This window comes from Haemorhous mexicanus, chromosome 4 (genome assembly GCF_027477595.1).
Source record: "Haemorhous mexicanus isolate bHaeMex1 chromosome 4, bHaeMex1.pri, whole genome shotgun sequence".
In the NCBI taxonomy this organism is placed as follows: Eukaryota; Metazoa; Chordata; class Aves; order Passeriformes; family Fringillidae; genus Haemorhous; species Haemorhous mexicanus.
In genome coordinates, this window is record NC_082344.1 from 53,895,700 (window position 1) to 53,918,190 (window position 22,491).

The following is a 22,491-nucleotide window of genomic DNA, read 5'->3' on the forward strand; positions in this document are numbered from 1 at the left end:
AGGGAACAAACGGTATTATTACTTGATCTGCTTGCTTTCAAATGAACCAGAGTCATGTTTGCAAGTGAGCGGCTTTGACAGCACATCAAAGAGGAGGGAACACTGGCAACTGTGCCTACATTTAGGTATCAATGTGAAGTGCTCCTTTTCACTCTGTTTATGTATTATATGTTTTTTAAAACCCATATATTTAATCTCTTGTAAATCTGTACAGCAGTCAGTTCTGTCATGTATCAAATGTTCAAAGATGCAGCACAGCTCAGCTGGAATGATCTGTCATCGGCTAGCTCAAATTACAGCTTTTCATTCCTGGATAAGCCCCTGATACCTTTTTATGTGCAATATAAGCAGTCAATGATAACTGAGAATTAGGAACAACAGAAAGGGTGTTTCATGTTGTGGCAGATGGGAGTGATTTATTAATTGGCTTCCAATTCAGTTGCCAGGTATAAAACAACAGTGACTGTTACAGTAAATTGGGGTGTTCATGGAGTATTGTGCAGGTTAGTGGAAGCCATAAATAGACAGTACAGGAACAAATTACAGGGTTTTTTTATGAGTTTTTTTAAAGAGCTATATTTTGATAATTTTAATAGTCTAAAAATCTGTTCCCTCAATAAACTCTAATATTTTTTCAAATTATGAGCTGTGCCAATGGCTAAGAAAAATCAGAAACTTGTTTAAAAGCAGACAAAAGAATTTAATGGTATAGTGCCCTAGGATGTATGTTTTATCCTTAAGCTTGAACTTTGTGAGCTATAGAAATAGTAAACCATCCCTGGAGCAAGCCCTTTGTTTGAAGTTGATTGAATTCCAGTAGGGTGTTTTGTCAAGGGATTTTTTTTCCCTGCCCCTGAAAGTCAAATACACCTTTGTGATCTTCTGCTTGTCTTCCCTGACCCTCTGCTTCCCTTCCTTAAAAAAAATAAAAAAGGAAGGTGACAGGGGAAGGAGGGAAAAGAAAGACAGAGAAAATGCAAGTGTTAGGAGTCAACAGCTGACCAGCCAGTCAGGTTTAGCAGTAACAGCACTACCCAAAGATGAAAAAGAAGCAGCATCTGCCAGCAGTCTGCTTAGAAATAGTTCAAATTTCTGCTTCCTAGTGATGAGCTCTTGAGGATATCTTTCTCTCCTCATCTGAGACATAGATGAAATACTGAAAGAGTTATGGTAAGATAGTGAGAGTCCCAGGCATTTGAAAAGGGCACCCCTGCTGTCCCAGAGCCTGCCTGCAACAGATTCAGAAATGAAAAATCTGCCATAAAATTGTCTTGTATAGGGTCAAGCTTTCTGCTTTTTCCTCATCTTCGTGGTCCTGATAATCTCTCCGTATTTTTTTCTGCCTCTGTTCTTCCTTATTTAATAAGAAAAGCTTTTGTCTCTTCTCTTACCCACTTAGGTTGTGATAATTTTCCTCCCTAAAGTGCTACATGCCTTTACCAGAAGCCCTAGCAATAGAGTGTCTGCAATGAATGTGTTTCACGGGTGTTCCCTTTGCTTTGCAGTCGATTCCGGCGTGGACGCGCTGGCAGTGTTTATGGCGAGCGGCAGCACCACGGACGCTGTGAACCGCAACAGCCCCGCCACCCCGCCCAACACCCTGAACCTGCGCTCCTCCCACAACGAGCTCCTCAATGCAGAAATCAGGCACACAGAGACCAAGAACAGCACTCCTCCCAAGTGCAGGAAAAAGTACGCGCTGACTAACATTCAGACAGCCATGGGGCTTTCTGATCCAGCAGTCCAGCCCCTTCTGGGGAATGGCTCTGCCAATATAAAGCTGGTGAAGAACGGAGAAAACCAGCTGAGGAAAGCTGCCGAGCAGGGACAGCAGGATCCCAACAAAAACCTCGGTACCACTGCAGGCGTAAATGTAACTTCTGAGAAGTTTGAAAGCAACGAGCCGATCCCGCAGGATTCCTCTGGCTGTGAAATATTACCCTCGCAGCCAAGAAGGACCAAGAGCTTCCTGAATTACTATGCGGATCTAGAGACATCAGCTCGAGATCTAGAGCAGGGTATTGTTGGGATGGAAGACAAGTCTGCACAAAGCAACAGCCAGGCTTCTACCGTTATTGTCAATGGGGAAGTCCTGCCCCGGAAACAGAACAAGATGCCGAGCCCAGAGGATGGCCAGGTTGCCACAGTGTCATCAAGCCCTGAGACAAAGAAGGATCACCCAAAAACTGGGGCCAAAACAGACTGTGCCCTCCACAGGATTCAAAACCTGGCCCCTAGTGATGAGGACTCCAGCTGGACTACCCTGTCCCAGGACAGCGCCTCGCCGAGCTCGCCCGATGAAACAGGTACACAAGCAAAGGCTCCTCACAGCCTTGTTTTAGAAAGGGATTGCTTAGCTTTCCTCAGCTGGTGCCAGGAAGGACAGAGGTGGTTTAGCAGTTTCACTGGGGAAGTGGATTGTATCAAAATGCAAGCACTGGACTTGCACATAGCTGCTTGTCTGCTTGGGAATACTTGGAATCATCCTGGTTGATTGTAGCAGCTTTAAGAAAGGTGCCAGCAGATGGCCTATACAGGGTCCTAGAAATATGCTGACTGCACCTCTTGCTACTTCATAAATAATTGCTCTTCAATAATCAGTGGGTGCATGTTGTGAGAAGAGCATGGTTATCAGGAGTTGCTGAACTGCTGATAGCTACCTACACACAACAAAAAAGCTTTTCTCCATGATGATTTTTAGGTTCAGTGAAGATTTTTACTTTTGTAATGCACAACTTTGTAAGCGTGCCTGCTACATCCCAGTCATTTGATGATGTTTCCTTCCCAACATAGGTAAAGAGAAGCCCCCCCAGGTGGGGATCTGTGCCGTGAGCCCTGCTGGTGTCTGTCCTGGAGGTCTGTGGTTTTGGGCATGGACAGGGCTCTTCACTGCTACTGCATCTGGGGTAGGAGGAGAGCATCATCTGGGGTCTTCACAGCTCAGTGCTCCCCAAGCCTTGCATTTATGCTCCAACAGTAGATGTTAGGGCCCAAAGAAAGAAAGACATTTATCTAGGGGAAAAAAATATGCAGTAGAGTTTTAGTCATATGACTTGTGGGAAGTGAAGAAATCCCCCAGTACTGAGAACAGCTAATCCATGAAAGAATGTAGTCTAGCAGATACCTGGGGAATTAATAATTTTCTGTCCAGAGATCATATTTAACATTTCAGTTTATGCAGAAATATGATAGAAATATGGTTTTCCTGAGAAGACAGTGTTGAAAATAACAATATGCTTCTTTCAGGGCTTGTGAATGGTTTTGTCTTGTTCTTCCGACTCTTAACAATATTTCATTATTCAAATCCTGGAAATCTGAATGTTGTTTTGTGAGGTATTTCTGTTGTTTTGTTTTCATGTGTTTTCTTTTGGAGTTATGTAATTTAAAAATCCTGAAAACTTTATTCTTAATTGATTGCACTCGGAATGCATCATTGTTTAGATAAAATCCTCCTGAAGTCTCATTAGGGCAGGATACTTCTATGTGTGGTCTACTAAAAAGGTGTTTTCAAGAGCCTTGACCTTCTCTCTGAGTGATGAGGTAAAAAAATAAATACAACTCAATTTAAAAATACAAAACAACTGATTTGTTTAAACAAATGTTAATGCTGATAAACAGACATGATAGAATCCATTACTAATGGCCACTGAGCTCCACAAGCACAGTACAGTATAAGAAATGTGTTTGGAGGAAACTTTTCCTCCTCCAGGGAAATTAGCTGTATGTGCATCTACACAGACCTCAACTTCCAGATAATTTTATTAGTGCTTTCAGCTATCTAACCTTCTTTCTGAGATTTAGTACTTCAAAAAAAAAAAAAAAAAAAAAAAAAAAAGAGTCTGTAGGGATTTTAGAAGCAGAAAAAACCTATAGTCAGCAAAGCAGTGGGATGTCATTGAGTGAGATCTTAGCACATGCCAAGCCCTAATGGGTTTTCAGGCAGCCTTCCTAGAGACAGGCAGTGACTTTCCACCAGAGCTGATTGACACCCAGCACTGCAGGCAGTCCTCCAAACAAGGAGACCTGCCTCCCTTGGCCTCAGGCACTGCATCTCCCCTGGGACCTGCTGCATCTCTCCAACTGAATCCTCTGTCATATGGAGAGTCTTATGAATAGCCACACACCAGCTCCAGGTGCTTTTAATACTGCAAATGGACCAGAACTGGGTTCACATCATGGAGAGCGCTTCCTCCTTCTCTCTCAAGAAACTTTCCTTGGTCTGGCTTTCAAAGGAAACACATCTTGTGTTATTGCACCATTCCTTCTTTCCCTCTCTGTGTATTCATCAGTTTCACCTGGATAAATTTGTATGTATTCATTGTATGAATCTATGTGGTGCAAGCAGCAGCAAAGCACATGCCCCAGAGCTCAAACCTAGGAGAGAGTGACGGTGATGTTTTCCATTTGTGGATTGCTTTTTTTGGTTCAGAAGCTCCCTAGAAGGCAGGCACATTTCTTAATCTTTGTATCACCTGAAAAACAATTTCAGTAGAAAGTTATTCTGCCATAGTAAAGTGCAGTGCTCTGTGTAAAAATCTCTAATGAATTAGAAATGGGGATTCTTCAGGAAATAAAAAGAATTCTCTTTGTCTCCTAACCAACAAGAAAATTGCAATTTGCTTTTGCTTTCTGTTTTAATTTAAGTAAAACCCCCTTCTTCTAGAGCCAGGAATAGCCCCATAATTAGGAAAGTCCCCGAGATGTTGGACACATGGTGCTAGAGAGCCACAGATGTTTCTTGCTCTATGCCAGCTGCCCTTCTTGCCCTCTTTGGGGTTGTGGGAGGATGTGCAGGGGCAGCAGCCTCCTCTGGCTCCCCAGTCTCTCAGCCTTTGGGTCACATGGTGCCTCATCTCTCCCTAGTTGAAATCAAAGGGGTATTAAAACCACAAGTGTCCTTTTTCAGGAGCACTGCTGCTGTGTGCTGCTGCAAAATGCCAGTGCCTGTCTGCTGCTGGTCTCTGAGCAGCGACCAGAGGGCAGTTTAACAGCTGGTTCCAGATAAACCAGTTCCATCCCGTGCAGAAAGGGCAGCTGGGAGAGCAGCCCTTGGGGATGGGAGTGCTGCTCTTGCACAGAGGGCCCGGTGCTCTGAAAGAACAGCATGGCTGGGGACAATAGCCCTCCTAATACAATAAAAATTACAGGAAATCATGACCTTGTCAGAAAGACTTATAGCAGTGGTCAATTCTGCCTCTGATTTTTACCGGCATCTTTGACCAAATTAAAATGGATGTCCCCTTAAAAGCACGATTCTTCCTTTGCAGTACCTATCTGATACAGACAATAAGTCTGTTACATGCTCAAAACATGTTTTCTGTGTTTCTGAGTGGGGGAAAAGATTTATGTACTAAAGATACATTCACTTACATTGTGGATTAACACAAGTCCTATAAAACTAGACAGAGAACCACCTATACAGTTGTAAGGTTCTAAGTAAACACCCAATTTTCGGATTTTTGGGAATAAGTCTCTGCTTCACAGCTGCTGTGCATCTCCTAAAGGCTGGCAACTTTTAATATTGGGCTGTTATATTTTTTTAATCCTGCATGTTACTGATAACCATGTCTCAAGAATAGTGCATGTTTTATAGTCTCAGGCTTGACTGTTTGCTGACTGCTTATGAAATAAGAAAGGTGACTATTGCTGTATATCCCCAGTGTGTGTGTAGGTAACATTCTGCATGTGAAGTTACTAACTGCATGTTTGTCTCTTATTTAACCATCCCTATAAGAAGATTTCAGTTTAAAAGAAATAAAAGTTCAAGGGCAGCCATTGTTATACAATGTTCACAGTTTTAGGGTCTACTGGTAGAAGGCTATAAAATAAATAGAACTTGATAATAAATTGAACTTGAAAGATGATCCTCTCAAGTACACATTGCCACTATCAGCTGCACAGGAAGGCTGCTTGCTGTGTTTAGGCAGTCAGGTTGGTTTTATTCTGTGATTCTCAGTGGAGCTACCTAAATCCTTATCTTGGATGTTTGAATGCTCTGACTTGAAATTCCACGATTAAGAGTGGCTATCAGCACCCAGATTCCACAATTAAAAGTCATAGTCAGCAGCCTTTTGATTAGAGATAGATAACAAAAATGGGTATGTGAAAGTGAATTAACATGCTTAAATTCAGGAATGGGAGAATAGATGCTTTATATAGCAGTGATTAATATCCTCTTCCAAACTCTGTTTGCAATTACCAAAATTTGGTAAGAGATATTTCCAGGATGTGTTACAGTTACAGCTTCATACTTAACTGTTTGCCAAAAAGATAATGACTTTTCAGTTCATCAGAGCCATTCAATTTCCTCCCTAGAGTAAGCTTGGTTCAGCTGCCCACCTGGTGTCCCTTGAGATGTCTGGTGGTGTCCAAGACAGGCAGCAGAGAAGAGGCAAGAGCTAGGACTTGCATTTGGAGAAATAATCACAGGCTGAACAGGATGCACATTAGGTAACACTGACAGATTAATTAACCATCTGAACAGAGTGCGAAACACCTGCCCTGTAGTGCAGAAATGAAATTTGTTCATTTACTATGTCTGTCTTTGTTTTAAAAATAGCTCCCTGTTTGATGTCTGCTGTACTGTTCCAAAAGGGTCTAGGATGGTTTGTCATATTCTCTGTAAAAACAGCTCTCTCCTAGTGTGACATCTCTGCCTGGGTGCCCTGAGGCAGGGGGAGATTGAGTTTGAAGACAGTTGCCTTGCGGTGGCTGTGCTCTGACTACTAAAGCATTGCTGGGGCTAGCTCAGTCCTTTGGCTACAAAGGCTACAGTGTCAAATGTGGCCCAGTCCTAACTGACACAGCTTCATTGATTTTGACCTTACTCCAGCTGAACTTCTGGTCAATTGATGGGAGTCTCATAACTGGGTTGTTTTGCCCTTGATATTTCATTTCTTATTTGGTGTTTGTCTTTTCAGGGACATTTCCCATATGACCTTAGTAAAGCACAGAATTCCTGATCCAGGAAATATCATAGTGCTGCTTTGTATAAGTGCAGTACTATGGTTTTTAGAGTGTTAAAAATGAATATTCTTCTATTCAGTAAAATGTGTAGTTGAAGGATAAACATATGCTTGCAGGGCCTGCGCCTGGAAGATGTGGAATACCTGCATGGGAAAGCAAAAGGTGGCAATGGGGAGTAGAGGTGGTGACAACTCAGAGAAGTAAATGCTCACCTCGTGCTACTGCCTGAGTGGTTCACAAGATGCCCGGAGCACTGCACATTTCCCTTAACTCCACAATGCACTTTACATGAGTGTGTAATGTTAAGAGATATTAGGACATACTTTTTGTGCGCTGTAGCAAAGTGGAAAATTCTTCTGAGCATCTGTAGGGCAGACTCAAGTTTCAGAAGTGGTGAATAACTTAATCATGTCAGGTACTTAACTTGACAAACTATTTTTGGAAACTTTCCAAGCTTTTGTAGTTTGGGGATAGAGTGTGTAGTTCTGGATGCTGCATGTCCTCTCTGAAGTTAAATGCATCTTGCTGGAAAAGCTCTTCTATGCCTAGGATTGTCAGACACAGGACCAAGCAAAGAGGAAGGGAAAAACAAATCACAGAAGAGAAAACAGAGAAGGTAGTGGGGAAAAGTCAGGATCCTGATTTCAGAGGGACAGTAATGCAAGAAGCTGCATGGATGAAAAGCCACAATAAGCTGATACCAGTCTATCCACCTCTCCTTAAAAAAAAAACTTTCCAGTTCATAAAGCTGTTCAAGTAATAAAAAATTATGGCCAAAATCGATCCAGTAAACCTCTGCCTCAGCACTTCTGAATGCTGCATAGAAGTCAGGCCAAACTTCAATCCACCTGATTGATGCTTTGAAATGGGTATAGATATCCCTTGGGAAGGGAAGGAAGAAACAGTATTACCTTTGGGAGGACACGTCATGTGCAGGCCTCTGTTTGTTAAGGCAAGCTGAGAACAAGGTTATATTCTTCTAGGTGGGGCCTGTGTGCTCTGAAGCTCTTTGCAGCCTGTTCGTGTGCTTGTTTGTTATCTTCTAGGCTCCTGTATATCAGCTGCAGGAGGTGTGGAAGAGGAATGGTATGGCCACTCAGCAGAATGAGTCTCTAGGCTTTGCAGTGGCCCCTGAGCTCTCTGAGGACCTTGCAGTTGCTGGGGTAGCAGCAGCTCCCCAGGTGTACAAGCTGGGGATGGCCAGCACAGTTTGGGGGTTTCCTGCTCAGAAGATATTCCTGCCTCTTTGCACTCTGCAGAGGGGAAATGCAAAGCCTGGCCCCTGTGGTTGTTCCTGTGAGCACCTGCTGTGATCCCAGTCGGGCCCAGCAGTGCTGAGCTGGTCTCCCTGCTGCTCTCAGAGGAGAAAGCTGATGGGGGAACATGTGGGTTGTGAAGTGGGGAGGATGGGCTGGAAGATGGGAACATGACCTGGAGGAGGGATGCATCGGAGGGGGAAGCAAAAGGACAGTGAATAGTGTGCAGCTGTGGAGATAAATAAGGACTTGGCACCAACTGCAGGAGAGCTGGAAGCAAGCAGGGATGTTTGTAGACAGTAGGTTAGGCAAGCAAGGCTAGCCCAAAGGCCATGACAGTAAATCAGATGGACTAAGTTTGACAGCAGAAGTGAGTACTGGGGATTTTGCCTGTGCTGGGATGTTATTTCACGAAAGTTCTGAAAACTTAAAGAACACAAAAATGGGGACCTCTGAGTTATTTTGTACTGAAGTACTGCCAAGAGAAAGTCAGATCCTCGTTCAAGCCCCAGTGGAAGGAGATGTCTGTACAGTGAGGAGCACAGACTTAAATCCTCCTCAAGTTCCTGCCCTGATATGTTTGCATCTGGAGGTATCTCATATAATCTCCCCAAATTAGTGACTCCTTTATATCCCAGTCTCTAGTTGCACTGGTTCCTTGTGTGCTGAATTCTCACATAAATCAAGAGTTAGCTGATTGAAGTTGAGTTCAGCTTTAATTAGCAACTTGGGATTGGCTGAAGTGGGGCTGTGGGTCCCTTGAGTCACAATGGTGCTGTTCAAAGTTATGGTATTGCACATACAGAAATTTCTGAATATACAGAAACCTATAGCATGTACCACCAAGATGTGGGATAGATGGTGCTGCAGGCAGCCTTGGGTTTGTTGATGTTGCATCAGGGGAAGGTGGGTAGATTCAGAGCAGTACTGAGCATTTCCATGGGCCAGAAGAGGTGTTGTGTGATAGGACCTGGCATGCTGCAGAGACCTTGCTCTGAACTCAGTCCTCGCTTGAGAATGAATGTCTGGTCCCTGCTGGAAGGGACATGAAGCCTTTTTTAAGCAATACCATGAAAGCCCATGTATTTGCTGTTAAGACTCAATTGCTTCATTCTGAGAGCCCCTGGGTACTCAGGGTTAGGCCCTAAATGTCCAATATCTGGATGCCACAGAGCTCAAGATAATGACATTAAGTGGGCCCCTTGCAGTGTCTGGATCTCGTTTTGTAAACCCCAGCAGTGCGTGTCCTTTGGCTTGCAAAGTAGATTTGTCCATGATACTTTGGTGATGAGAAATAGCTGAGGAGAGAGGGAGAGGACAACTCCAAATATAAAGCATAAATTTTTGCTTTCTGCTTATAGTGTCTCTGAAGCATTTCAATCCATTTTTATATGGTGGTGTATTAGAGGGATTGTTTTTTAACTGCTATTTGTTATGTTGATTTTTTTATATGTATATAATTTGATACACTGGACTGATTTATTACATATTAAGACTACTTCAAGTCTTTAGCTTGAAAATCATTCTCAGAACTCTTCAATGAAACTGTTCCTTAATAAAACTATTTCATCCTAAAAAATAACACAATGTAACTAAATGCATTTTTTGTGTTTTTAATTGCTTTTGAATTGAGATTCTGCAGAGCTCAATTTAAATTTTAAACCCTGTATCAGTTATTAACTCAGACATTGCAGGGCACTGAGAGAGAAGCAGCACTGTCATGATCCACAAGTCAGAGTTTTAACCTTGTAGAGCACATTTTTTGTTTGCACGTAACCGAAAAAATACTCTAAATCAAAGGTTATGGCTTTTACTTCTTGGACGTGGATTTTGGGCACTTCTCTGAACCTGAGAAGTTTTTAGTAAGGAACAAAGGACCCCATCCCTCCTCCCCTACTCAACATGAAAGCCAAAGGCACAACTCAAATTGGCCAAATTAATTTTTAAATTAGAATACATTCCCATTCAGACCTTAATTTAATTTTACTTGTACTCTGTAAGAAAGAGACAGTCAAGTTATCCTGGTCATTTTGTCTGACATGATTCTTGGCTTTGCTTAAATTATTGATTATAGCAAGGGGAGGGACTTTGCAATGAGAACAGTGCTCTCACTAATAGAAGCCTTTCACTAAATCAATTTCTACCATTCCTGCAATGCACCTTCAGGAAGTCAGAGGTTTACAGCCTTAAGAAGAATTTTGTCTTTGAAGAGTGGATCTTTGCTTTACATTTTTTTTAATTTTCATGTTTATACAGGCAGCTGAAGAGAAAAAAAATCAACATAAATATATTTCCGGGGGCTGATCTGCAGGATGAGGGGCTGTTCTGGTTCAAAGTTGAACTGATTAAATCTTGATTTGATTGTCATCTAAAAGCTTGTGGGCTGAAAGTACCATTTCAAAAGCTTGTCTCCTAAGCAGAGTCAGTCAGAAAATACATCAGTGTCTTGCAAGCCGGAATGAATTCAGGAGGATGCAGTATATGCACACACTGCTGAAATCCATGTATAGCCATCTCTCTTATTTTTTCTTGGCTTATTAGAAAATGCAGTCATTTATATGGTCAACATGTAGTGTTTTCTGTTACATTTACTGGCAGTTGAAAGGGGGGGGCTTCTCTTCCCTCCCATCCAAAGCACCATTCCTCATTCGACTAATTAAGTGAGTGTCTGCTTAAACACAGCAGTGTGTTTTCTTATATTTGAGTTGGAGATGCTACACAGAAGGAGAATATGAAGCTGTTGGGACATGTATATAGCTTAAAGGATGCTGGTAACAGATCAGTACATGTTGAACTATACAGGAGCATCTAGTAACTGTAAGTAACATTTCTATTTTACTTTTTCATAGCACTGGTCAACAATGTCACTTAGGCCTGGATGCTGAATGCAATTATTTTATCTGTATTAAAAATTCTGCTCAGTGGAAGATCAGCTGGTATCTGACAGTTTAGGTTGCAGCAGTATCTTCCTGAATGCTCATTATTTCAGAAGTGAATTGACAAGTGATGTTTTATACTTGTGATCCATAGAGCTTGAAGATCTTTACATAAATTTAAAATACATTAAAAACCGGATTCCAGTTTCTCCTTTACACGTGACAAATTCTTCCCCTGTATTTTTCTTGTAGTCAAAGGGAAGAAAAAAATATCTCTAAATGGTGCAATGGTGGTACCCTGTAGCAGTGTACCCCCCCAGTCATTCCCTAAAGTTCAAGGTAAAAGAACTTTTGCAATACTGAGTGTGGGTTTGGGAGTTAGAAAGATGAGACAGTTTATAGCCAGTATTGAATTGGGAGCTGCCAAAGAATATTGACTAATATCTTGGATTTTTTTTTTTTTTGTCCTTCTTGACAGTTCTAAATAAATCAATTTGTTGAGGTAGAAGAAGGATGTCTTATTAGAAAGCTGACTCACAAAAAACCTTTACACACCTTTTTCTCTTCATTACCGGGGAACTGTAACTAAACAGCACAACTGTATTTGCTCCTTACAGAAACAAACTAATAATAAGAAACAGTTTGGTTTGGCTTTTGTAAAATTATTTGTAATTTAGTTCACTTTTTTCTTCTGTGGGTAAGCTAGTATTGTTTGTCATACTCCAGCTCTAGCAGAATTTCAAGATAACATTTGGTGTTAAATTACCTTTTTTTTCTTTTGTGCTTAACTAAAGCAAAATGAGTCTCCCTTTTTTGCCCATGGAAGCTGTCAGTGGATTAAGTAAGAAACTGTGTAGTCTCCTGACTGCATTAATTTCCTTTGGATAATTGTGCTGAAACATAACCAGTGCTTTTTGTAACAAAGATATCTGAAAAGTAGGAAGATGACGTCAGAACAACAGGGGTTTCAGGGCTAAGCTTCCCCTGGCATGGAAGAGGAAGTTTATTTCATTTTTCTTTCAGGATTGTTTTTTTCCTGCTAAAATGGGCGTGTTAGGCTTTGTAAAATTATATTGCCTATGTGTATTCAGGTTTAGTATAGGAAATAAGACTTTTATGCAACATCAAAATTAATGTATGATCATTAACAGAAGATTTGTTTTCGATAGTTCTCTTGATTTCATGTCACAGGTGAATTCTCTCTTTCAGAACTATACTCCAGATTTTGGTACTTTGAATATACCAAGCTCCTATTACCTAAGATTTTCTAATCCTTCAATTACTTCACAGGGAAAATGCAGCACCTTAAAAGAAGCTGTATTAGGAAGAGAGTGACAGTGGAAGCTTCCCCATTCCCTGTTCCTCAAGGCTTCTGTCCATATCCACTTGATGTTTCAAAAAGCTGGCCCAGAAAATAGTGGGGCATGGTCCAGTGTACTCAACACTTCCAGAGGAAGTCACCCTTTTTGGTGGCTAGGTCTCTCTGGCTTGAGGGAGCCTGTTGTTAACCTGGGACAAGCTTCAGCTGCTCCAAGATAAAACCAATTGAGTAGTGACTCTACTTAGTTGTGGGTTTCCAGGAGTGATGCAGAAGGCTGGGTTTTCTCTCTGCCAGAAGTAAATGGAGATTTTATCTATGTGTTCAACCATTGTTTGAGGTGCACTACTTCCAAGTTTTCTTAATATCAGTGCAAAACTGTCGGACAGTATTTAAACAAAAACACAGGCAAAATGTACTGATTTAAAGGTTGCACTCCCTGCAGACAAACTTAAAAATCCTGTCATAGTAATTACTGGTTGTATTTTAAGTATTCAAGAGTAAAACTAAAGCTTTATTGTGGGTGGAGGAATAAATCTAGTATTTGCATAGTAGACGTCTTTTGTTTTCTTCTGCAAACCAGCCCATCTGCAGACAGGGCAAATGGACAGATCAAGCATTGGAAGTAGAAGGGGGGGGAGGGAGTTTTCACACGTTGCTCCTTTATTAGTAATACATTTAATTTTACATCCTCATTTTTATTGCACAGGAATATTTATAGATATGATGCATTTATAAAGGCTAAAGTAAAAATGAGTAATTTCTTCAATCTATGCCAGTAAACCAATTAAAAACAAAAGGAAAACAAACATAAATTCTTCTTGGAACTAATACACCTTGTCCCCAAATGGGAGCTTAAAAACAATGTGTATTCAAAAGCAAGAATAAATTCCAGGCCTTTGTTTATGTTTTTAGAGTTACGCTTTCATTTTAATTTTGTTCTTCAGCTTTTACCTTTTTTTGAGAGGGAAACTTAGGTGATTCTGTGGGTTGTCATGTGAGGGTTTTTTAATATTAGTTGATTAGGGTTTTCTTTAAGTGGACAAGCTGCAATTTTCCCATTGATTCTGGGAGGTAGGGAGACAAAAAGTTCCAGATGTCACAAGACACAAAGTCATAAAAATTTCTATCAAAAATGCTGAAAACAAGAGTAGTGTTTCACTTTTTCAGTGTTTTAAAAGTAAACTTTTTGATAGGAATGAACCTTGCAGCTTGAATTCTGCAGTAATGAGCAAAAAAAAAAAAAAAAAAAAAATTTACCTCATTTGCTAAAACACTAAAGCTCTTTTGGTGGGATGTGGTTTTATGGCTTGCTGAGAGGTAAGGTGGTGGTCAAAGTTTAAAAGAGAGAGAAAACTGGTTTTTTCTTCAGGTAACATTACTGCAAAAGGGTCAGTGTAAAACCCCCAGATTGGGTTATTTTGACTTTTGGTTTATTGTTTTTCAGCTGCTATGTCAGGATTGTGTGTTTGCCTGGCCACAGTTTTATCTGGGCTAATTCTATTTTCATGTGTCAGGATTCACTGAGAATTTGTTATCAGTGCATGAACTGAATTTCTGGCTAGCATCTTGCTTACAGTATGTTGCTGTCATCTCTCCTTTCTACTTCTGAAATTTTCTGGAATGCAAATTATATCAGGACAATGAGAGTGTAAACCCTGACTGACATAAGAGCTTTCTTGACCTGTAGTAATTGTCATGTGTAAAAGCATGTAGTGGAAGCAGGGCTAATTACCTCTCCACAGCAGTGTCTCTGCACTTATCCCCAGACAGATCTGCTGTTGGTTAACTGCTCCTCAGTAGTTCAGCTATGTTCCCCTGTCCTTATCCATACAGATATTTAAGACAAACTGTTCTATTTGCCTCTAAGTAAATTTATATTTGTTAAATGGTGATGCATAATTTGCTATAAAAGTAGTAAAATCTTCCTATTTGATGCATGTTAATATAAATTGGAAGGGTACAAGTGTGAAAACATAATAATATTCAGTCCCATAACTCCTGCATTTCTATTGTCATATGAGATTATTCTGTATCTCAGGGTAGGAAAGTACCTTTGTAGTTATGAAAATAAACTTATTGTGTATTTTCCTTCTAGGAATAAAAATGTATATTTATGTATAAATCCCTTAGAGGAAGCTTGGATACAATGGTTTGAGAATTCTCACATTAAATGAGGCTTTTTAATCTGGTCCAGTATAACTGCTGTGGTAACTTTTATCAAAGCCCTTCAGTAATGTTGTTAGTTCCACTATTTCCAATGTAAATATAGTAAATATATTACATATAAATATATATGTAATATAATAAATGGAAGGCAGACCTTTTACAAGAGTTACTGTGGTTACAGTTCCATGTTGTACAAAACCAAATGATCCTATATAGCAGAACTTAGGCTCAGGGAGTTCTTTATGGGTTGCTTCTCTGACAGGGATCAGTAGCAGAAACTTATGGCTTCACTAAAACCAAAAACAGGGCTAGCATAAAGTGGTCCTCCCCCTGTTTTATCTTTTTCACTTTCAGTAATTGATAGGTTCAGGACTTTTAGACTTGGTATGTCATTCATGTTATCTTCTTTAATTGCCCTTGATAGACTTTTCTAACATGAATTTGTTTAATCTTTTTTTTTTTTTTTCATTTGTATTTCTGGCATCCACAACATCCTGTGACCATGAGCTCCATAATCAAATTATGTATTATATGAAGAAGTATTTCCTTTTGTTATAAAATTGCTCTTCAATAATTTCATTAGATGCCTCTTGCTTTTCTGTTTTAGGAAGCAGTAAATAACAGTGAATGATGATTTCCTTTCCATCCTTGCCTTCTTCCTACCATTCATGATTTTACAGATTTCTTTGACATCCTCCCCTCCTCCCTGTCATTTATTCTCCAAGCTGGAGAGCCCTACTTTACTCAGTGTCTCTTCCTGCAGAGAGATTTTTATCTGTCTGTCTTATCTAATTCTGCTGCATCCATTTTTATAGTGGGGCACATGAAGTGCATGCATTAGTCCTGTAATAGTTCAATCCTACATTAAAACTGTATACATGAAGATTTTTGTCTTGCTCTTGGTTCCTAAAGTGTAATTTTTTCAAGTGCCAAGTGAGTACTAAAATGCTACCTTCAAAAAACTTTGTGACCTTGATCCTTCCAGAGTGGCAAAATATAATTAGTTACCTACTGTTGTATATGAGGATTTGAAGTAGCAGAAGAGTAATATTAAAGGAACTTGTAAGAAATTGTTAAAAAAGAGGAGGTGGGTGTCTTTGTCCATTGAAGAAAACGAGAGGGTGAAGGTTGTGCATTGAAAAGCAGCTCTTGAAACTGTGTGTATCTTAATCCTGGAGGATCTATCTGCAGTCTTTTGTTTTTGCTCAGCAACAAAGGTGAATAGAAATCCAGAAGGGGTCCTCTTCTCATCCTACATAACTGGTTTTCCAGCTTTACAAAACCACCTGCAGTCCTCTGGCATGTCCACAAATTTTAAGGTTTCCATTAAAGATTAGCTACTGTTGTCAGCTGGGGGAAAGGATCATTCTGTTGCTTGTGCATCTCTTGTTTTACTGTTTGTGGCAACATGTGAGGACAATCAGCTGTTTGTGATGACAAACATCTGTGAGATTTTTTTAACACCAGAAGGTCTTCTCCACAGTGCTTATAGAGCTCAGTGGCTTGCAGTTTATCATACACTGGAGATTTTGTTATTGTTTTCCTGTGCTTTGGCATATTTTTATTCTTACCAAGTGAGTGTTTGTGTTTAGGGGTATTCAATTTCAGGGTTCACAATAAAAAAAATAAAATCTGAAGTTGTGCTCTGGGCATATGCATCTTTAAGGAACATTATCCTTGTTTTCAAAGCATCCATTTTGCTAATGGGCTTTGAATGGAAGGTGGTACTAATTGCAAGTGAAATTGTGTTGTGGTTCTGTGGAATTTTAGAATTAATCCATTCATTTTTCTCTTTCAAATGCTGTCTGGCATAGGACTCTAGTTGTTGTGTATTGGGTTTGTTCCTGGCTACTGTTTGCTAACCTAGACTTCCCAGGGTGATTTTAGGCCACAGGGTTTTTTTTTTTTCTGAATTTTCTTCTAATTCTTGCTAGTGCTTTTATCAGAGATACCATTTGTATCTCCTTAAATGCAGATTTTTAAGTCTAGCTTCAATTACATATATGAATCCACACAGTGAAAAAACCAGAATTTTAGTTCTGGAGTGCCGTGAAGTAGATATGAGAATGAAAATACTGGTATGTCTAATCCTAGATGGATGCTTTCAAAGATGATTAACATCTTTGAGATTTCTTAATACCAGAAGGTATTTGGACAGTATGACTGAAGATTTAATAGAAAATTGATACACCAATGTAGTGATGTGAAATACTTGAATAAACTGCAGGGCTTAGAGACCCCTGTGTGCTATCAGCATGCCTCCCTCTCCCATGGCAAGTGAAACACAGCCAGCTCCTCTGGAGCTTCCATCTGCTGTCAGAAGCCCCCATTCATGAAGCCTTGCTCTTGCAGATGCTGTACATTGCACTTCATGTATGGCTCTGTGCATTGTGCAAGAAAAGACTTAGTTCAGCTGAAGCAAAATTACTTTTGAAAAGGTTAAAGTTATTTGGTTGTTAGCTTTCTTTTTTATAAAAAGTCTTGAAGTTTGGGGCTGGGAGGTGAAGCTTGAGTTCACTGTCTTTCAAGCCCTCAGCATGGGTTGAGCTGCCCAAGGTGCCCAAGTTCCCCCTCAATGTCTCTCACTGCAGGCAGGCCATGGGGCCAATGTGCTGCTTCCTAGGCTTGTGCAGAACTTCATGCTTATGCATCTCTAAGTGCATTTTCACCATACTAAATTTTCCCATCCCTTCAGTACTGTAGCAACATGAAATTAATTTGCAGATGGGGAAATGTTAGGTCTTTGGCTTCTGTGCTGGAAAAAACCAGGAGCCTTCTGTTTGCTCTCTAATGCACATTTCACTACAGCTTTAAATCCATTATATAGATTGTTAAAAGTCACATTCCAGCTTTTACTGATAGTACTAAATTGACCAATATTTGCCATACTAGAAAGAGCAGCCCATTCTGCAGGATGGAAGGGGATTCTGATGTGTAGGCAGGCTGGAGCACAGTGGCAGATCTCTGTGCACTGTGTGTGTTTGGCTGGTGCTTGGTGCAGGGAGCCTGCACAGACCTGGAGTCTGGCCATGACTCCAGGGAGTTATTTAATGCATCTCAGACCTCTCCTACACCCCCCCGACTTTGTATAAAACAGGGCTTGCACTCTCCTGCCTCACAAGGTTGGTGTGAAGATAAAGCAGTCATTTTCATGGCATCCTAGAGCCCCTGCTACAGTGTGTGAGCTGAAGGATGAGCAGAGCTTGCATATGAGAGGGGAAATTACTGTTCTCAAAAACTTAGCTTTTTTTTGTGAAGTAAAACATTTAATTTCAGACAGTAGATCCATTGTAATTCAGTTTTATGTTCTGTTTTCACTGAATCATTAAATTCAGAAAAAGGTTTTTCTAATGTATTTGCACAGTGCTCTAAATGAAGCTGTCAAGGAAAAGCAGATTTGGTCAAGCCACCAGTTGAATTGTATGTCTGTGCCATCGGGCAACTTCACTTGCTTTGAATTAGCCATTCATATGCACAAAACCACTAATGAGCATGTCCCTAAAATTTCTGAGTATATCAATATATTTATGCAGGATATTCTCCAGAGAAGTGCAGTCCTTTCTCTCCATTGTCTCTGAAGTCAGTAGGCCTCATTATATTTTAGATGAAGATTACCTTTGCCCAGTACCTGACTTATAATGCAAATATTTTTATGCAGTTTCTTTTCTGAAATGGAGAAAAAAAACGGTGAATGCTAGTCAGATTCTTTCTTCCATACTCTGTCTCACTACTTGTGTCATTCAGATTCAAGTGGCAGTCACTCACACTGCCAATCCTCAATTTAAACTTTTGAGGATACAATAGAAATAGAATAGAGAGAATAGAAAGCTATTCCTCAGTTCAAACAAATGGGATTAAAAGTGTGGAGTCCAACCTTGCACCCTTCTTTGTACCAGGGATTAATGGCAGGTGTATTGGAGGGATTAAGGTCTGTTCCTCTGTCTTTCATGGCTTGTATCAAGGTAAGAAGCAGTAGCTACTAGCAGAAAGTGTAAGGGAGATGGAACCACTTGTGTCTACAGCCAGTCCCAGTAAAATGGAGAGTTACTGGCTGGGAGATGCTGAAATCCATTTGAAGCTTGCAAAACAAGAGTGTTGGCTGTAAGTAAAGCACTGTGGTGCAGCAGTTCCTTTGTGGAGAGTGAAGCTGTGGAGGTGACCCTACTGCCATATGCCAGACATTGGCACACCATCCCCTCCTGCTCTGCATGCATCCTGTGTCTTGAGGTCAGAAGGACACCTGTGTTTAACTTGAATACCTTTTGTGTCAGTGTTATAGACTGAACCTTTCTGTTTTCTGTGAAAATTCCTGACTGTATTTGTTCATTGCCCAAAATTATTGGTTTGTCTATGGGTGGGTGGTTTGACATTAGCATACCGGTTCACTTTGGGGAGACAGGAGAATCAGACCCTTTATTTTAAGAGAGAAATACAGAAGTCCAGAGCTGCTACCAATGTGATTTTCCCAGGTTTTCTACCAAATGCTTGGCTGCTGCTTTTGTGACAGATAAATTTGAAGGGAAGGAAGGCTGGACTCCATGCATGCACACATTGCTGCTGTGCAGGTGCCTCCTGGTCAGTGGGACAGTGTGTGCACAGGCTTTGCTCTGTCAGTCTAGCAGTCCCTTGGGTGGGGTGGTCATTTAATTCTTCCTCTTTAGACCAAACAAAACCCTGCTTCTGAAACAAGATGAAATAGTTAAATATGTTATGAACCCAGAACATGAGATCATATGCTGCAGTTCTGCTCTCTGTGGGGAAAGGCATGGGAAGAAGAGATACTGTGGAAAAAAAAAACAAACAGAAAAGCAGATGCACATTGCTGCTGGGCTGGTTTAGCCCTGAAAGCTGACTTGCAGTACCATTTTTAGTAATTTGCTAATAATAATAACGAAAATACTCTTGAATAGCTCTTGATGAACTGTTTGTTCCTCTGAGTCCTTTGAGGTGAGGAGGCCCTTTGGGTCACAATCACACAATGCATGAACAGTGAATTTAGACCAATTTAGAGGTATACAGTCTGCTGTGTTTTGGACTACTCTTTTAAGTAAAAGCTTTTGCCATCTAGTGGAAGGAATAGAGAACTAGTATTTCAAATATGCTAGAAACTAAGTTATACTGGTTGTATTCTTTACTGTGAGGATGAGAGCACTGGAACAGGCTACCCAGAGAGGTTGTGGAGTCTGCTTCTCTGGAGATATTCTAAACCCACCTGAGTGCAATCCTGTGTAACCTGCTCTAGGTGTACCTGCTTTAGCAGGGGGATTGGACAAGACCATCTCCAGAAGTCTCTTCCAACCCCAACCATTCTGTAATTCTGTGATATGCAAAAGGTATTTAGGAGCAGTAGATCACTCACTAGAACAGTAGCAAATTATTCTGACTGCTTTGAAAATTAATTGGTAGAAATCTTGTAAGGTATTGGTGCATATTTAAGTACCAAGTTGGTGGAAAGGGGATTCATTTATATGCTGCCCTTACTTGTTTGGGACTCTTTTTCATTCCACCCCAGATTGTACCTGCATATTTTTTCCTGGATCTTAGGCTGGCCAATATGCTTTGAATTCTGTTGTGGCTTGTTTCCTCCCACCAGTGAGATGGGGAAGAGAACTGGAAGAGCAAAAATGAGAAGTCATGACTCATGGTGAAGAAAGCTTAGTAAGTGAAGAAAGAAATAATCATCTATAAAAAGTGATGCAAACACTAGCAGGTCAATGCCCAGCCTGTCTGCTTGAGGCTGAGAACAGAGATGATCTCGGGCCTATGCAAGCACTGCTTAGCATTAACTAAACCACTGGTGTGTTTCCAGCACTTGTTTTGGTTACAAATAAAATGTGCAGTACGTTACAGGCTGCTAGGAAAAAAATTAGACCAATTCCATCCAGACCCAGTAGATCTTCTTAGTTGCCTAGCTCTCCTAATTAGCTCTCCTAATGTCCATCAGCACCCTAGTCAAGAGATTGCTCTCTTGTCACACAGTAAGGTTTGTGGAAGAGCCATAGGATATGTCTCCAGTACAGCACTTTTCAGGTAGCAATTCATCAGCTTTTGCTCAAGCTGACATGATTCTTCCTACATATCTATAATTTCATGTTTTCACCACTGCTTTACCTGGCTAAACAGCCACCCTCCTCCAGCTGGAACAGAGGCTGACTTCTTCCTGGTCCATCTGTTGCCACTTCAGCTCTCTTGACACAGCAGTTCAGGTCACCTCCAAGTCTTTCTTCTTTACTTTACCAGACTCTGCTTGTTTTGTTGATAGATGTTTTTGGTTGGTGAACAGGCTAGTCCTCTTGTGTTTACCCATTTTTTGCCCATTTTCCAGGAAGGAACATGTAGACCTTTCCTCACAGTCTTACTGCAATACTTTTTCCTGCTGCTGCTGCTGTTCCCATCAACTCCTGTAAACACCAGCTGTGGTGCTGGCTTCTCACAGCTTCACTTCTGCTCCTCAGACTGTATTGCCCGTGAGCAGACAACTTGGAGAGCCCCAAAATTCTTCCATTTAAGCAGGACAGCTAGTATCATCCATCACCCTCATCCATGGCTGTCATCAACAGTTTTTCAGAGCCCCTCTGCTGAAGTCACCTGCCCTTGCTTTCTTTGGTAGTCGTGCTAGTATTGGGTCCTTATATCAGCACCTTGGGCTCTGGTCATTGAAAGGGAAAATAAGCCAAGACAGCAAAACAAGTGGGTTTAGTTGTGGTCTCTCCATTTTTTTCCTGAATGTTGGCATATCTACTTTGCTCTCCTCTCCTTTAGATTAGTCATCTCTGCCTGAATGCTTCTGCTTGTAGTAACTCATTTATACAGCCAGACAAAGATTGCATCTCATGAAAAAGAAAAATAGTACAGGCAATTCATCCCAAACTTCCTTAGGGTTTTTACAGTCAGTCTTTTCTGATTATGGCTGATTTTACAGTTGATCAAAACAGCAAATCATTTTGGCACAGATAGAGTTTGGTTACGTGTATGCCTGTAAATCCCACGTTTCAGCATGTTTTCCTGGAAAGTGTTAAGAGAATCTTCCTCTCCCCAAGTGCATGTGACTGGTGGCTGGTTCAGCAATTCGGCAAGGAGGATGACAGGGTTGCCATGACAACCAGTTACATGCTGTGAGCAAAAATGGTGACAAATGACCAGCTTCTGGCTGGTTATCACCCCTTGTTGAGTAACGTTCCCCAAATTAGACAGACATGTCTGATTTATGATTATTTGACCTGTTGACTTGTATTTTTGCTGCATTTGTTGCTGAGATAGCATTCATGCTTCTTGCAGTGGTGCTTAGATGAGGCTGCCTGCTGGCCATCATTGGTGTGAATCATGGGAGTAGGTGAAGCTGTTGATTTTGCTGTAGTGCATAAAAGGTGAGAAATTATCTTTGGAGACTTCTTTTCATTAAAACTAAACAATTTAAACTTGCACATTGAACCCGCTGCAGGAAATAGATGGGATAAAAATGTACATGACCTATGTTCTTTCTATTGTGCTATTGAATGGAGAGTGCTCCTTGCATTTCACTTGCCCTCAGTCATTAATACAAAGTCTCCTTCTCCCTGCAGTGCCTGACTTGATCATCAGTGTGTGTATGGGGTGGGGGGAATAGGCCTCCCTTAGGATGAAATCCTGGACCTGCTGAAGTCATTGGCATCTCTTCAAAAAGGCTAGTGGTTTCCCACTGATGCCCAAACATTAGGACAACATGTTGGATACTGTTGCTGGCCCATTCTCTGCAATTTTTGACATAGGAAGCTCTGATGCAGATTTCTCATTACATAAGGTGCTTTTCAGTTTGAATTCTTCATTTATACTTTGCATCTGCTGCTGGAAAGTGAGCAATGGGAGGGCCAGAGATTCAGAAGTGACTTCAGAGGTTTATTATTGGCCAGATTATTTTTTTTACATT

At 40.8% G+C, this 22,491-nt stretch overlaps 1 protein-coding gene across 11 annotated transcripts in view; it reads left to right on the plus strand.

The window, feature by feature from the left end:
* The window catches only part of APBB2 (amyloid beta precursor protein binding family B member 2), a 161,419-nt gene that overhangs the window by 71,582 nt on the left and 67,346 nt on the right, over positions 1 to 22,491 (plus strand). For all 11 annotated transcript variants that reach the window (XM_059844935.1, XM_059844938.1, XM_059844936.1 and 8 more), the window contains one exon: positions 1,506 to 2,306. In XM_059844935.1, coding sequence (XP_059700918.1) covers positions 1,506 to 2,306 — 801 coding nt within the window. The remainder of the gene's footprint in view (positions 1 to 1,505; positions 2,307 to 22,491) is intronic.